The sequence below is a fragment of the Mustela erminea genome, chromosome 20 (genome assembly GCF_009829155.1).
Source record: "Mustela erminea isolate mMusErm1 chromosome 20, mMusErm1.Pri, whole genome shotgun sequence".
Classification (NCBI taxonomy): domain Eukaryota; kingdom Metazoa; phylum Chordata; class Mammalia; order Carnivora; family Mustelidae; genus Mustela; species Mustela erminea.
In genome coordinates this window covers 12,160,769-12,178,433 of record NC_045633.1, presented here as the reverse complement: position 1 = coordinate 12,178,433, position 17,665 = coordinate 12,160,769, and the positions used below count along the sequence as shown (strand labels likewise).

General features: G+C 44.9%; 1 protein-coding gene across 4 annotated transcripts in view; it reads right to left on the bottom strand.

Moving 5' to 3' along the window:
* Positions 1-17,665, bottom strand: part of PDXDC1 (pyridoxal dependent decarboxylase domain containing 1) — a 51,478-nt gene that overhangs the window by 8,441 nt on the left and 25,372 nt on the right. For all 4 annotated transcript variants that reach the window (XM_032326765.1, XM_032326762.1, XM_032326763.1 and 1 more), the window contains exons 7-14: positions 17,452-17,520; positions 16,125-16,203; positions 13,767-13,851; positions 12,828-12,876; positions 12,430-12,531; positions 11,493-11,618; positions 7,711-7,761; positions 2,134-2,197 (exon numbers count right to left, since the gene is read on the bottom strand). In XM_032326765.1, coding sequence (XP_032182656.1) covers positions 2,134-2,197; positions 7,711-7,761; positions 11,493-11,618; positions 12,430-12,531; positions 12,828-12,876; positions 13,767-13,851; positions 16,125-16,203; positions 17,452-17,520 — 625 coding nt within the window. The remainder of the gene's footprint in view (positions 1-2,133; positions 2,198-7,710; positions 7,762-11,492; positions 11,619-12,429; positions 12,532-12,827; positions 12,877-13,766; positions 13,852-16,124; positions 16,204-17,451; positions 17,521-17,665) is intronic.

Genomic DNA, 17,665 nt, shown 5'->3' with positions numbered 1-17,665 from the left:
CTCCCAACATGAGCCCAGGGAGAAGTCGCAAACATTTCAGAAACTAAAATGTGCAGCTCGTGATAAATGAGTAAACAAAACATGGTCATCCTCCAAAAGGAAGGAGGTTCTCTCACAAGCTCAATAGGGATGACCTTGAGGACATTCCACTAAGTGAAACAAGCCGGTTACAAAGACGCATGCCGTAGGACTCCAGTGACAGGAGGTTCCCACAAGTCAAACTCAGACAGTGGATGGGGGTTGCGAGGGGCTGGGAGGGAGGCCGGACATGGGGAGTTAGCGCGTAAGGAGTGTGGAGCTTCCGTTTTTAAGACGTCAATGTTCTGGAGAGCTGCTGGACAGCGACGTGCATACATTTAACCCCAGTGGACTGTACACATAAGATGGTGAACTTTTCCTTTTACCATAATTAAAATTTTTTGAAAATGTGTATCAGGGGGTTTTAAGCTTCCACATTTTTTTCCTCATGAAAAAATATAATGCTTGAATATAGTCTCACAAATAGAATTCTTAATTTCATTTAAGAAGTCTTTCTTTCCGGACGCCTGGGTGGCTCGGTCGGTTAAGTGTCCACCTTCAGCTTGGGTCATGTTCCCACGGCCCTGGGATCAAGTCCCACATCAGGCTCCTTGCTCAGTGGGGAACCTTCTCCCTCTGCCTGCTGCTCCCTCTGCTTGTTCTAACAAATAAATAAAATTAATCTTAAAAAATGGAAGAAAGAAAAAAGTCCTTCTTTCAAGGAACCTTGAGAGGAAATGAAAGTCTAACACTTTAAGTCACCAACTAGTCTTATCAGCCACTGTGTGAGGTAAATCAGAGAACCCCAGAGGACCCGGAGTGGGCCTCACGACAAAAATTATCTCCTTCCATCTAAATGGTCTGCGTGCCTGTTCGTACCAGGTGCTGTGCTGGGCACGTGGGATATAAGGCAGACAAGGCTTCTGTCATCCTGCTGTTTCTATTCTATTGAAAAACACCATAAAGAAAAAAATTAAATCACCATATTCTGTTGCTGGTGGGAAGAAAGAGGGTAGGGACTCTGATATAGTCACCTAAGACAGGGCAGACACGGAAGGCCTCTTCGAGGAGGCTGTACATTCTGGAGACCTGAATGAAGACAGGGAGCCAGCCAGAAGACTGAAGGGCAATGTGCTTGAAGCAAAGGGAACAGCAGTTGCAAAGGTCTTGCTCTAGGACAGAACAGAATGTTCTAGAAACTCAAGACCAATCTGACTATAGCACAGTGATCAAGATGAGAGGTGGCCTAAAGGAGACAGCAAAGGGTAGACCCCACAGGTCTCACAAGGTACAGAGCTTGGACTTAATTCAACAGAAACAGTAAGATGCTGAAGGGTCTGGGCAGTGACCAAGCACCATGGGACTGCCACATCCATCACCACCCACTCTGCATTCAGAGAATGATCTGGAATGAGGTCTGTGCAGTACACAGAAGTGAGAGCTCAGTTCAGCGGGTACTGTGGCTGTCCAGAGGACACATAACTGTGCCCTGCGCTAGGATGGTGGCACTTGGGCAGCCTTTAAATATAGCCTCATGTTATTCCCAATCTCAACTGCCCATGTCTTTAATGTATGTTTACCCTGTATTTTAAAGTACTTAACAAATAAACTATGATAAGCACAAAAAAACAAGATTCGAGGGCCCTACTTCAGATACTCACATTCACGGTATCGAAGTATGTATCCAGATCTCTATTCTCAAGGGACTCTGACCCATTCATTCTAGCGCTAGTCTAGGGACTAGCATTTGGAAACCACTGCTTTGATCAAAGGAAACGATCAACAAAATCCTAAGGCATTTAGGCCTGGAGTTTTTGTGAGGTGGTGTTTTGTTGTTGTTTTCCCAGTGAGTGAGTGCAAACACAGGCAAGAGCGGGGTGGGGGTGGGGAGGGACAGAAGGAGAGGGAGAGACCTCAAGCAGGCTCTACACCCAAGGTGGAGATCACGACCTGAGCCAAAATCAGGTGCCCCTGAAAATTATTAACATTTTCTGAAACAATGACTGAAGATTTTAGCAGTCAAAATATTTTGGACTATCTATATACGTTGTAATGGTCTAAAATGTGAAGCCTTTAAATACAAATACAAAAACAACACGTTTTAGAATCACTTACCTGAGCCTGGTAATTCCTGGAAAAACCTGAACACCACAACTGGAGAACTGAGCTCATCTTCCACCTGAAAAATCAATCTGCTATTACCAAGTAACATTAAATCCCAACACCTGCAAAATAAAACCAGGGGTTTGAACAACAAGCTACAGATAGCATGTTTTCTTAATCAACATGTAAAACTCAAAGGTTAATTTCAGCTGCTACAGAAACAGCAATCAAGGGTTTAGTAAAATTCTTAGAAGTAATTCTCAGCCGGCTCCGAGAAGGCTCTCCTGCACTGTGACATCTTGACACTGACTGGCACGCTGAAATTAAAGCAGGAGGAAACTGCGCCACTCCTGAACGTAAGCCTGCCATTAAAGTCAAAGGAGGCAAGGAAAAAGTATAACCAGAATCAGTGTTCGGAGAGCTGAAGCTTTCAAGAATCCAGAAATTAACGCTAACTCAAGCAGGACTGACTGTAACTTTTTTTCTTTTTCTAAGATTTTAGAGAGCAGGGCATGGGGGTTGGAAGAATGGGCTCCGTGCCCAGTGTGGAGCCCAACATGGGGCTCGATCTCATGACTCTTGAGATCATGACCTGAGTGAAACCAAGAGCTGGACACTTAAGTGACTGAGCAGACATCCAGGTGCCCCTGACTGCAACTTTTTATATTCACAGACAAAATATTCTCACATTGTAACACTCTCAGAACAGGATGTAAGTCTTGCTGGCAAGAAGATAAACACAGTCTCGAGCTGAAGCTTCGTATCTTCTCTATCACTGAAGGGGTTCTTATATTTGGGACAGGTCAGATGACTAACTTCATTAATGAATTTCATTACAGACAAAAACATTCACTGCATTAAGATAAGCCAGCATGAAGTTCATGTCCACCATTGCACACACACACAGCTGGCCATCAGCTCCATCAGAGGGTCAGGATACAAAGGGAACAGCAACACCCTTGACAGAATATGGCACACAGGGACAGAAGATCTCTGAGCATTCAACAATTCTAGTCATAAAACCTATTTCCTGGGGTGCCTGGGTGGCTCAGTGGGTTAAGCCTCTGCCTTCAGCTCGGGTCATGATCTCAGGGTCCTGCGATCGAGCCCCGCAGCCGGCTCTTCGCTCAGCGGAGAGCCTGCTTCCTCCTCCCTCTCTCTGCCTGTGATCTCTGTCTGTGAAATAAATAAATAAAATCTTTTAAAGCAAACAAACAAACAAACCCAAACCCTATTTCCTATTTTCCAGGGCACCAGGGTGGCTCAGTCAGTTAAGCATCTGCCTTTGGCTCAGGTCATGATCTCAGGGTCCAGGGACTGTGCCCCTCATCGGGCTCCCTGCTCAGCGGCGAGCCTGCTTCTCCCTCTCCCTCTGCCCCTCTGCTCGTGCTTTCTCAAATAAATAAAATCTTTAATAAACAACAACCAAAACCCCCCCAAACCTATATTCCAAGGCTCTCCATGGTAGAAATGCTAACATCCAAAGCCAGGAAGGAGCTGGCCCAAGGTCTTCTCTACTAACCTCTCAAAGGATCAGACGGATGTGACTTAGATCAAGCAGAGTGTGTATCCAACCTACCAACCAACCGGGCTGATTCTTGCGCTCACCTGTCATCTCTGCCTGTCACGTAAATACATCTAGTAATACTTTAAAGCTGGAGGGGCTGAATGTCTAAATAGAATGGAGCAAACCCAAGATGGAAACAGCCACAAAAGCAGCAAACTCCTACAGCCAGTCCCCATCCTTACTTAGGATAAGGCAGGACAATTCGAGTACCGAGACTTCTATATATAGTTTAATACAGTCCTTGGTTTCTTGTTTCTTTGAGCTCGGTGGTCTCAAATGTCAGTGCATGAGAAATACTGTCCAGGGTTACGTGCACAGAATTCTGGTTCTAGCACACAGCAGACTGAAATGCTGGATTCAATATCCTGATAACCCATAAAAACCTTTAAACCACGGCTAGGCTCAGAAGAACAGTGAACCCAAGAAGAAGAGAAAGCAAAGAACATTGTCGGCCGAGCCGGGGCTAGAGGAAGGGGAGCAGACAGAGGAAGGCGGCTTTCACATCTAGTGTCTGCAGGCCCATGTGCGGACGGCGCTCAAGGACCCTCGAAGGACGGTCCTGAGAGGAAAAACCACCCGCTGGTCAGCAAGAGGCTTCCCACTGCCTGAGGCTCTGTCTGCAAAGCGAGAGAAAATTCTCTCACGAGAGACCAAAGCATCAGTGCACACCGCACTGGGCTTGATGTCCTAAGTGGCACAGGAGTCCTAAAGCTGTGGACCTGACGGGACACGGACCTGGACCAGTCACACACGCAAAAATATCTAGCTCACAATGACAAGTTACCACACACACACACACACAAGGAGCAGGAATCAGAAGACACGATCCAGGGGTGACCCAAGATTAAGCAACAATCAGAAACAGACGGTAACCACCATGCTTACAGAGAAATGGAGACCAGGAACAATTTAAAAAAAAAAATGACCAAAAGCACCAACTTGAACAAGAACTAAAAAGAACATGTTGGAAGGAAGAAAAAGTCACTGAAACACAAAGCGAATGGCTGACGCAGATGAGAGGCCACTCAGGAGCAAAGAAAGGCCTGGAGAAACTCCTGAGGCAGCAGCAAAGAGGCAGCGATGGGATGTGTCAGAGGGACGGGCGAACACGGAGCGACGAGGTTCAGTATGCTGCCAACTCAAGGTCCAGAGGGAAGAAGAGGTCACAGTTGAAAAAACAAACTTGACAGAATCGATTAGGGAAAAAGGAACCCTCACGTTTAGTAAGTGCAAGTCCCAAGCAGGAGTTCTAGAAAATCCTCATTTAGACCCACCACGGTCAAAGTAGCAGAACCCAAGGACGGAGACGATCTTAACAGCCAGCAGGAATGTCAGCTGCACACAGGGGCCCTGTGAGGTTTCAGGGGTAAGGGGGAAACACTAGCTTCCGAGCTTAGAGTGCAGCCCACGCACCCAGCAGAGCCGGTCAGACAGACAGTGGCCACAACGCAGCTGCTGAGAAGACGGGCTCCGCCTCCGGAACGAGCAGCCGCCCCAGGTATCCCGGCGGCCAGACGAGGCCCTGGGTTGCTGAGGAGGGGAAGCGTGGCTGTGCTGTGGGGCCGGGAGGCTCCTGAAGGGTCAGCCATCTGACCGGGGGAGGAGGCCCACGGGGCCTCGGAGAAGAGCTACGGTGCTGCAGACACAGCTTGTCTTCGACACGCTGGGTGCAAGTCCTGGCTCAGCCACCTACTACGATGGGACTTGGGACAGGCAGCCACAGTGAAGAGAGAAGTGGCGTCACTCCGCCACAGGAACATCCAGTGAGGACTCAATGCCTGGGATTCTATGGCAGCGCCGCCCAAAGACCCAAAGCAAAACCGTGCAGTGATGACCGGCAGTTCATGAGGCCTTACATTCTTCATCCTGCGCTGTCTCACGTTATCTGATCTGCTCTTCGTGACCGCTCACCGAAGCAGGACGCAGAGTAAGTTCTCCTGAAAACTGCCCGGGAACAGAATGGCCCCCTGGTTAAGAACACGGGCCTTGCGGTGTGAATCCGAGCTCCACCATGTCCTAGCTGTGTGGCATGAGCAAGTCACTGAACTGCTCTGTGCCTGCTTCCTCACCAGGAAAGAGGGGACAGCCATTGTGACCAACTCACAGAGTGAATTTATTATTCATGCTTAATACCTACTCCCGGCCAAATACTAAACTTGGCACAGTGTGAAAAAGCCTAAAGACAAAAGTCGCTGCCTTTACAAAGCTTTTACAAAGCAAAACAAACAAGGAAGACACACATGGTCTCAGGTAATAAGAACTGCAATGAAGGACACACCCAGGGGACAGAGTGATGGACGGTGGCAGGGCTGGTTTACACAGGACAGTCAAGCAGGGCCTCTCTGAAGGCATGACATTTGGTTTTTGGTTTTTGTTTTTGTTTTTTTAAGATTTATTTATTTATTTGAGAGGGGCAGGTAGGAGGAGAGAGTATGAACAGGGCAGAAGGAGGGAGACAGAGAATCCTTGAGAGCCCAACTAGGGGCTCAGTCCTAGGATCCAGAGATTATGACCCGAGCGGAAATCAGAAGTTGGATGCTCAACCGACTGAGCCACCTAGGCACCCTGAAGACATGGTATTTGAACTCAGATCTGAAGGCTAAGAAACGAATGAAATGAAAAGAAGGGAAAGGGATAGTGTTTCCAGCTAGAATGAAGAGACTCCAGGGAGGGGTAAATGAATGAACGCCCAGGCTCAGCGCCGGACACAGCGCACCGCACGCGTCTCACTCCCAGCAGCTGGGAGAGGACGGTTACCGCGGCGGCAGGGCCGCACGGGGCTGGCCAGCGGCTGTACGTCTCCGGAGAAAGGCATCCACTGGAAGGAGGGCTGGGGAGGGTTCCGGGGCCTTACACAGATGCCCCAAACCCACTGGGGAGTAACCAGCACCAGCACAATCTCCCAGCCTGGAGGAGGAAGGAGAGGGAGAGGGGACATGAGGAGCCCACGTGGGCTCAGCGAGGAAGGGAAAGAAAGTCCCCTGGCCCAGCACTGCCGTGACTCCTGCCGTCTTGCTCCTGCTGGTCCATAGTCTGGGCTTTTCCGTTTACTAAAGGAGTCCAACCAACATACCTTCACTGACAACTGAGCTCACGGGCTTAGGCAGTTAAGAAAGAGTGATTCAATGTCACAGGGCCTCAGCACTACGGCTGAAATTAGAACCCAAGTCTCCTGATTTACATGCATCTCTCTGCTTCTCCAATGGGCCACTGTCCTCTTCCAAGCTAGAATTTGGGTCATCTCAGGTCAACTGAGCTCCAAGCTCCTACTCTGAAGCCAACGCAGAGCAGCTCTCATCTGGCACTGAACGCAAATCGTGTATTCAATGGAAATCTACTGTATTAACTTGAACCCCAAACTAACTCAAGTATTAGTTTTACACTTAACTGTGTCCTGCAGCACCCAGTGACCCTGTTTTAAATTAGAATCTGACCTATATCTTCTGAAATTCTAAAATATGATGAAGAAAACATGCAAACATTCAAGCCTGTACTGATACTTGGTTATTAGCCCTGCTAACCCCTCACCTCCTTGTCTGGTAACTACCCCTAGACAGCACTCTCTGACAGTCTGGCATCTTGTAGGGAGATACCCACAAGGTCACGTGCTTATCTCTTCCTTACTCCCCACTCAGTGCAAATGAAAACTCTGGTGTCAGAAGGTTTATGAAAATGTCGTCAAAATACTGTGAGAGACAAAATGACTTTTCATATCAGGAAGATGGGTGTTTTAAAATCGCTGTTGGCGAAGTCAATTGTGTTTGTGAGATCTTTGTGCATTTCTAAATGCATTTTTTGTGTGTGTGCATTCTATTTAACAGAATAAGACTACAAATGATTATATGAAAAGCACCAAGGGGGTTTAGCAAATGGTAAAAATTTCTAGGGTTTGTGCTTTCTAAGACTTAAAGTCATCATGATTCTCCTTCAAAGAATGCGGTTTTATTAGAATTATCACAATGATCACTCTAACTCGAACCTTAACTATTTACTTCAAAAACAGATCAAATTATATACTCTACCAGGATTTTGATGTGATTCACTTTCTTCAAACCTTCTTGTAACCGCTGACTCTGCAAAAGACAAAAAACAGCTAATAATCACTATGATTTCATTACATTATATGTATTTAATAATTACTTATTGTAATTTCAGTAGATAAACATAACTTTTTTTTTTTTTTAAGATTTTACTTATTTACTCCACACAGAGAGAAAGATCACAAGCAGGCAGAGAGGCAGGCAGAGGGAGAGGAAGAAGCAGGCTCCCCGCTGAGCAGAGAGCCCTATGTAGGGCTTGATCCCAGGACCCTGAGATCACGACCTGAGCCAAAGGCAGAGGCTTAACCCACTGAGCCACCCAGGAGCCCCAAACATAACATATTAAGAACTGGTTTTCAGGAGGGTCTTTGAAGGCCTGCAAATCTGTCAGTTAATGACTCCTGAATTAGGCTGCCAATTCTTGCTTTTCAACATCTGCAAACGTTCCCCCATCTTTCAGTTGAAAGTTACATGTAGTGCTTCCAGAAAAGCTTTTTCTATTAGACACAAGTGAATTTCTCATATTAGCAACATAAGTCATTCATTCTTTCAAAACCTACTCAGTACATGGCAACAAGTGCAAAAATGAACAACTGTATCAAACTGAAAAGCTTCTGCACAGCAAAGGAAACCAACACCAAAATGAAAAGTCAGCCTACTGAATGGGAGAAGACACTTGCCAATAAATTATTTAATAAGGAGTTAATGTCCAAAATATATACAAGTCCTACAACTCAAAGGGAAAAAACCAAAATCCGATTGAACAATGGGAAGATGTGAATAGAGATTTCTCCGAAGAAGACATCCAGACGGCCAACAGGTACACGAACAGATGCTCAGTATCCCCTTGTCAGGGAAGCGCAAGTCGAAAGCACAATAAGCTGTCTGTCAGAATGGCCAGCATCGAAGAGAAAAGACACAACACAGGTGGGCAAGAATGTGGAGAAAATGGCAAATCCTGGAGCACTACCGGTGGAGCGCGAACTGGCACAGCCCCGTGGAAACCTGTACGGAAGTTCCTCAAAAACTTAAAAACAGAACCACCGTATGATTCAGCAATTCCACTTCAGGATATTTATCCAGACAGAGCAAAACCCTCCAATTTGAAAAGAAAACTGCACCCCCACGTTCACTGCAGCATTGTTTACGACAGCCAAGATACAGAAACAACCCGAGTGTCCATCCGTGCATGTGTGAGTAGAGAGGAGGTAGTGCAGAAGAGACACACACAACGAAGTTCTATTCACCGTAAAAAAGAATGAAATCTTGCCATTTGTGACAACATGAATGGACCTTCAGGACAATACGCTAAGTGAAATAAGTGAGACAGAGAAAGACAAATACTGTATGATAACACTTATATGGGGTATCGAAAACAAAAAAAACCCTATAAGCTCATAAATACAGAGAACAGACTGGTGGGTGTCAGAGGCAGGGGGTAGGAGGGTAAAGATGGGTAAAGGTGGTTGAAAGATACAAATTTCCAGTTGTAAAATAAGTCAGTCACAGGGATGTCATGTTCGGCATGGTAACGACGGTTCTGAACTATACTGCTTATCTGCAAATCGCTGAGAGTAAATCTTGAAAGTCCTAATCACAACAGAAGACAATTCTGTAACAATGAATAGTGACACGTGTTAACTGGACTTGTAACTGTGGCGATCACTTCCCAGTATACACAAACACCGGTTCGTTATGCTGTTCATTAGGCTGTCCTCCGGAGACTGATAAAACATTACATGCCAGTTAGAGCTCAAAACCCCTCCCCCAAAAGCTACACAAGTGCAAAGGCACACAAGACACAGAACAGGACACTGGGGAAGAAGAAGAGCCAAGGTAAGTGAGGAAACGCTGTTCAGAGAACAGGTCTACAATACACACACCTGAGTTCAAAATCTCACCCAAATCCATCTGCCACTTACTAGCTATGACCTTGGACACCTTGTTCAGCCTCTCTGTGCTTCGGGTCCGTCAATGAGAAAACCAGGAGGGTAGCTACCTGACAGGGTTGTACGGCAGGACCTGGAAACAGCCTCTAGAACACCATGTGCATCGCCTGTGCGATGACCCCCTCCTCATTGTACTGCTGTCTCCGCCCCAGGTCTTGTTACTGATGTGGGATCAACGAGCAGCTACTTCATGGTGTTGGGTTCATTCATTCCGCAGTTACTTACTGAGCATCAGACACTGGAAACTACCTCACGAAAACTACCCAGTACGCCGTTACCCATGGCCTTCGTGTCTAGGGACGTTCGAATGAGACCGCGCACGCGCACTGCTGCGTGCAGAGTAAACACTCTGTAGCTGCTTTCCAGGAGGAGGATGAGGACGGTGATGACGATGATGATGGGAGGAAGTGGAGGAGGAGGGTACCCGGAGAGGCATGACCGTACAGATAACCACATGTGCTACGTGTCCCCGCAGTCTCACGCGCACTCAGAGCAGCAGGGAGTCAGCGACAGGCCATCAGAGGCACTCGGCGGTCCTGGGACCACCTATAGCGCTTGCTTGCAGGAAGACAGAGCCGCAGTGACCTCAACAGCTTGGGAGCGGACGTCTCATTATTTTCCTGTGCTCTGCAAGCCTGAGGGAGTTGAGGAGCCCTCCCCTGACGCCCAGACCTTCCCTGCAGTGCCCGAGTTACCACGGCAATAAAGGCCTCTCCCTTCTGAACAACCAAACCTCAAGACATGAGCCGACAGTCCAGTGACCACATTTTTTCCAAAATGTGCTCCTGTAAACCTAACGAACAGAAACCTCAAAATCATCTCATGTAAAAATCAAACTACTTCATTTACAGTGTTTCTGCTGCATCAGAAATGAGTGGGAGAATGAACGATCCTGACATAACAAACCCGAAGACAGCTGCTACAGGGACGCGAAGACACTAGTTTCCCCTAAACATGAAAATGACACGTGAGGAAGTACTGATTCCACAGAACACATTTCAAACAAAGATTTATTTTTAAATCCGTCTGCATGGGATCAAGCACTACTGAAAGAGCCTCACAGGTCTGAGCTCATTCAGTCCTACAATCTCTTATTACATCACCCGTCCACCAGGTAAGCAAACAGGCGACGTCAAGCTTCCAGACGCAGCTCTCAAACGCCATAAACATGACTTTCTTTGCTATCTAGAGCGTAATTACATCTTCACAATGAGAACACCTCATACGGAAGGAAGGAAAATTACAGAACTGTCCCCAGAGCCTTGCCATTTGGGAGCCCAAACCAGCTGGTATTAAAAATATACAGCCCAGGGGCGCCTGGGTGGCTCAGTGGGTTAAAGCCTCTCCCTTCAGCTCAGGTCATGATCTCAGGGTCCTGGGATCGAGCCCTGCATGGGGCTCTCTGCTCAGCAGGGAGCCCACTTCCCCTCTCTCTCTGCCTACTTGTGATCTCTGTCAAATAAATAAATAAAATCTTAAGCCAACCACGCAGCCCATCTATCATCACCCCCTAGCAGCCGCATCTCCGCCCCCCGCAGAGACAGCCGGTCAGGGGCCCCCTTCCCCACCCCCCCACCCCCCTCGTTCGCTTCCTTCTCCAATCCTTGGCTCTCATCTTGTGACTCCTCCTCTCATCCTGTGTTCACACGAGCATTCCTCTGAACTCATTTCTGTGGATGCAACTGCTGGGTCCCTTAGGAGAAGCCAAATCCAGGCAACAAGGTCGTGGACGGAGGGTGAGGCAACGGGGCCGTTTTCTGTCACTGCTTTTGCCACAGTATTGGTGGCTCATTTAAACTTGAGGTTTCTACTCACCAGCTGGCAGGCGTGCTTAATCCTCTCCACAATCCCATCAAGCCCCAAGTACTGTAAAGACAACCACAGCGGCAGGGCACGGAGTTTGTCCGCTGGCTTGTTTGATGTAAGACCGGCAACTAAAGTCTAAAGAAGCCAATATGGTTTTAGTGATCAAAGCCAATGAAGACACAGATTAGTCACCATTTTCCTCTGCACTTAGTGGGTGTCAGATGCTACAGCAGGCACTTGGCTGCCTTATTTCTCTGATCACCTAAAGACCCCAGGAGGGGAGTATTCTAGACAACCCAAGTCAGAGAACTTGCTTTCAAGGGTTCATAGCTCAGATGTAGCAAAGCCAGGATGAGAATCCAGATGGGTCCCGTCTCAGAGCCAAAGCTGTTCTGAGTATCCTCAAACAGGGGACCATTATCAACTGAGCAAGACATTAACTGCTTTAGTAAGAATCACTCAAAGCTTATTTTGCATAGGCCTGTCACTGAGGGATCGGCTATTAAGAACCACTTCTTAGGAAAAATACGCTACAATTTTCTAGACAATGGAGATAGAGAGCTTTGATGACTTTTAATAGGTCACTTCTGGGAACCTTTTCTAAGGAAATAATTTGAAGTACAGAAAGATGCTCATTATTTTAGTAACAAAAATTTGAAAACATCCTCAAAGTTGACAAAAGGAGAATGATTAAATTGAGGTAAGTAAGAGAATATTACACAGTCATAAAATGTCATAAAACGTTCTTCATACACATGGGGGCCTCTGAGAATAAATAAAAAAAATATACACAGTACTGTTTCATTTATGTTAGAAACATTTTTTTGATTAAAAAAAAAAGTCACAGAACTGGCATTAAGGAAATTTTTCACTTTTTCCATGTTTTGCTCCCAGACTCCAGAGTGATTAGCCACTCCCCAGTCCCTCCCAGTGAGAGTGAGCTTACCAAGGCTGGGTCGTCGTGTTTATAAAGGGTGACCGCAGGGACAGCTGGCAAGCCCAGCCATGGACCTGGAGTCAATGTCATGCTGTCACATTTGGTCGCAGCCTACCAAAGAGAAAACAACTTTTTGCTACAGACTGTCAGAATCCATTAAACCCAACGCCCTCCTCCATTCATTAAAAAACATGAAAAGCCATCAGGGATTGTTGTTGTTGTGTTTAAGTAGGCTCCATGCCCAGCACAAAGCCCAACACAAGGCTTGAACCCACGACCTTGAGATCAAGACGGGAGCCAAAATCAAGAGTTGGATGCTTAACCAACTGAGCCACCCAGGCGCCTTGGGGATTAAGTGATTTTAAATCCTTCTTAAAAACACAATATTTATTAAATCAGTCACATACCAGCACTGATGAGGAGACATAACCTAGAGCCAAGGTTGCCAGATTCACACTGGAAAAAAAAAAAACAACACAAATTATTTATTGCTGCTTATTCACTGAGTTTATACTTTAAAAAAAAAAAAAAGGCTGTGACATTAAACTGACATTAAAATGTCTTTCAGCGGGGTTATAAACATATCACCAGAAAATGCAGTATATACAAATTTCAGCAAAACCTTGAAAATGCACTTTAATCAAATGTGTTTCAGGGGATGTCACATGCTGATGCAACGTAATGGCTGTCTTATTTTTTATCTTTCAAACCTATTATTTTCCAGTCATCAGTGCTTTCCCAGAGTGACAAAATAACCCAGCCCATGTGGTGTGCCGGGGCTGGTCTCCTGTAGCTGCCCATTATCCTCCCCTAAGCCACTCTGGGAAAGCACCCCCACCTCCTCCATCAGACCACAGCTCTGGGTGGAGACACTGCCACCTGCTCCATGGGCGAGCATATCACTGACATGATGGAAGTGGTACCTTTCCCTGGCCACGGTGAGGGACTCAGTAGGAGACTTTTGCTGGGACTTCTGACCCTCAGGACGAAAACCTGGAGAGCAAGCTGCGGCCACTGCAACTACTTTGCACCAACATCGCAAAGTCTCTATAGGAGGCACCAGAGAGGAAATGAGGCCCAGTGACCGGGGCAGAGCGTGGGGGGAGGAAGATGCCGAGCCCTGGCTGATGCTGCGCCCAAAATAATCCTAACACCACCTTTTTAGTTATGTAAGCCGATACAATCTCTTCTCGCTCACGCCACTCTGGGTTATTTTGTTACTTTTACTACCGAACCCAAAGAGCCCTTAAAGATAAACATTAACAACAAAGTTAAGAGCCTGGACGCCCGCCCCGATGAGCACTGCGCACAGGCCCACCAGAGAGCCAACCTCGCCCTCCACTCACCCCTCCACATGAAGCCACATGCCATACTGCTCACAGAGTTCTTTTAAACGTCCAATCTTGTCCGTGTGCCCTACTGCCGCAGTTCCTAGGACGAAAGACACAAAAAAGGATACTAAAAGGAACACGTACTTTCTGAGTCTTTACAGCATGATAGAAGCTTTGAAATACATTATCTCTCGGAAGAAAGTAACATTACATCCATTTCATTGAGATTAGCTATGTGAACTGGCTTAAAATCAACTTTTACAAGTTGGTTATTCAAATTCCGACATGTGCGTAGTCTCCACTGTCTGTATCTATAGAAGCAAGCTTGTTAATACTGTTATTTAAAACCTCTTTATTAAAGCTTTTTTTTTTCCTACCTACTTGATGTTCTTTCAGGAGAGAGGTATTCAAATCTCTCACTAAGATAGTGGGTTTGTCCATTTATCCTTGTATTTTATCAATTTTTCCCAAGGTTTTCCTTTATCTATTTCCGTTATGCTCATCAGCATTCGTAACTGCTGTGTCTCAGTGGATTACATGCGCTGTAATTAGTGTGGAGTCTACCTTATCTCACACTAACACGCCTGCAGTACTTTCGTTCTGTCACTATGTGCCCAAGATACCCGTTTTCACGCTTGCTTTTTGTCACTTTCTGGGTTATTTTTATGTAGGTGTGTCTATTATAAATGTAAATAAATTTGCGGGTTGTTTTTTTTTTTTAACTCAATATGAGAGGTTGTTTTAAAATAGACCATGCACTCTAAAGTCAGCTGAAACATACTGAGCGCTTTACCCTGTGCCCTTGTTAAGTCCGTTACACTGCAGGCTGGATGGGCGGGTCCCTCTTCCCGGAGCGTGAGTAAAACAGGACTCCGTGCTTTCTCCTGACTGTCCCAAACTTCCAGTTACCAGCATCCCACCTTATTAGGTTGCAAACCCTCACCAACTGACTCAACAAACACAACCACTGCAAGTGGTTCTTTTGCAGGATTTAGGTCTATAAACCATTTCTAACTGATTTTTGTATACAGAATGAGGTAAGCAAAAGGTTCAGGTTTTTTTTTTCCCCCATGTGCATATCTCCTTGTCCCAAAATCACTGGTGGAAAAGACCTACCTTTCTTTCTTTGAAATACCTTGGCATCTTTGTAACACGTCAAGTGACCCTGTACATGTGAGTCTATTTCTAAACTCTATTGTCTTCAATTAATCCCACACTGTCTTGATTATCTGTGGCTTTATACTAAGTCTAAAAGCCAGATATAGCCTGAGTCTTTGAATTTTGTTCTTTTTCAAAATTATTTTGGCTATCCTCAAATCCTCTGTATTTCCACAGAAATTTTAGAATTGGCTTATCAACTTCTGGAAGAAATTGAAGCCTGCTGAAATTTTGTAGAATCTACAGATTAATTTGGCAAATTAAGACTTCATAATATTGAGTCTTTCCACAGATGCATATGCTGTATCATTCTTGAATTTCTCTCAGCAACATTTATAGTTTTCAGTGTACAAATCTTGCATATATTTTATTACATTTATCCATTAAGTTTTCATTTTTTTGATGCTATTATGAATGGCATTTTTAATTGAATTTCAATGGTTTGTTGCTGGTATACAGAAATCCTGCAACCCTGATCAATTTGCTTATTTTCAGAAATTTGCAGAAAAGCCAATGGCTTTTCTGTAGTTTCCTTATGACTTTCTGTCTAAATAATCATGCCATCTGCAAGCAAAGACAGCTGGTTTTTTCTAGTACGTGTGTCACATCGTTATTTTTCTTGCCTTATGCACTGTCTAGAGCGTCAAGTACAATGCTAAATACGATGAGGGAAGCAGAACAGAAAGGGGTGGTTGAACTGCCATGTTCAAGGTGGACATTTAAGGATGACATTTTAAAATTCAATTTAGAGGGGCGCCTGGGTGGCTCAGGGGGTTAAGCCTCTGCCTTCGGCTTGGGTCCTGATCTCAGGGTCTTGGGATCAAGCCCCGCATCAGGCTCTCTGCTCAGCAGGGAGCCTGCTTCCCCCCCCCCCGCCCCCCTCTCTGCCTGCTTGTGATCTCCCTCTCTCTGTGTCAAATAAATAAATAAATAAAATAATAAAATTCAATTTAGAAAGAAAGCACACGAAAGAGAGAAATACTTACAACCTAAATGAGAACAGACACACATCCAATAAACTGACTCCCCAAACAAACCCACAATTAAAGGGAATAAAAGGAGCCCAGTGTAGTACTGTAATTCTCACCACGGTGCTGATACAAACTACCTTAACTATGTGGCGCACAAACATTACTTTAGACTTTTTGTTTTTAAGGCTAAGTACCTAGTCTTTTTCTCATATCTGAAATGGTAGATTGAGTTCATAATACCCACCAGCATTTGCTACAAGCAACAGGGGCAGTTTTCCTCGTTCTATATCATCTTTAATCAGTTTCTCCAGGAAGGCAACATCCTAGATAAAAAGGCAAACCACAAAAACATGAAGCAACTTGCATAAAAAGCTATACAATAAAAAATTCTAATTTTCAAAAGAAGCAGAGGACTCTCAAAATAAATCATGCAAATCAGTTCTTATCTTTTTTTTTTTTTTTTTTAAAGTAGGCTCCACACTATGACCCTGAGATCAAGACCTAAGCTGAGATCAAAAGTCAAATGCTTAACCAACTGAACCACCCAGGCTCAAATCTTATTCTTGACCATTTTTCTATTTTCACTGATCACAGAGACAAAAATCAAATAGTTTACCTTGAAGACTAAGTACAAAAATCACTTAAATGAGATCAAAGTTAAAAACTGCATATATACAGGACAAATATTTCCCTAATTTTAAATACTTATGAGAATATATTCTCTCAATCCCGCCAAATAGCCAAAAATTTATTTCCAATATTACTCATTGATGGATCCAAACCAGAAGATCAAACTATCTTGGAAAAAGAAAGAGGGAACCCTAAAATCTATCCCTTTTGTTTCTGGCTTCAGTATGAAAAGGCTTAACACTTGAGCGTCTAAAAATCAGCAGAATAGGGGGCGGGAGGGAAGAAAAAAAAGAAAAGATGAAATCAGAGAGGGAAACGAACCGTAAGAGACTCTTAATCACAGGAAACAAACTGAAGGCTGCTAAAGGGGAAGTGGAGTGGGGGACGCGGTAGCTGGGTGATGGGCATTAAGGAGGGCATGTGATGTAATGCGCACTGGGTGTTATGTAAGACTGATGAATCACTGAACTCCACCACTGAAACTAATAATACACTATGTTAATTAATTGAATTTAAATTTTTAAATTTTTAAATTTTAAAAATTAAGGAAAAAAGGCAGAATCCAACTCCAACCCCAAATTACAATAAAGAACCTCATTTTCAAAATCTGCCATTTACAAATCCAGACAACAATGATAACCTTTCAAAGGATGAGCTTTAGAAGAAATTCTGGTGCTTAATTGGACTCCCAGATTACTACTTAGAGCACGTGATATAGTAATGAAAAGATTCCTTAAGAGGCAGGTGTTCCTGATCTATCTATCACCCAACCTTCATGGACATTCAACCCCAGAAGCATGTACTATGCAGTGGGAAGATAAAAGTGATAAATGAACAGGCCAATAATTATCTGGAGGTGAGCAAACAGAATTCAGTCGAAAGGAAGACAAGGTTTCAAAAACAATTCTGTATTATTTTTACAAACCAAAAAGAGAACTCACCATCTGATGCTGGGATCCAAACATGGTGTTACATGGCACACGACACAAGCAGGGGAAGGGCAACCCGAGCTACAAGAAGAAACACACCATTTCGTAAGAAAGAGCTCTGCCACCATTCACTTACGCCCCCTAAAGAATGTGGCTCTAAGAAACTCAAAATTACCCTTTTTAAACAGTATCTCCCCTTAAAAACTCTTAATATTATGAACAGATG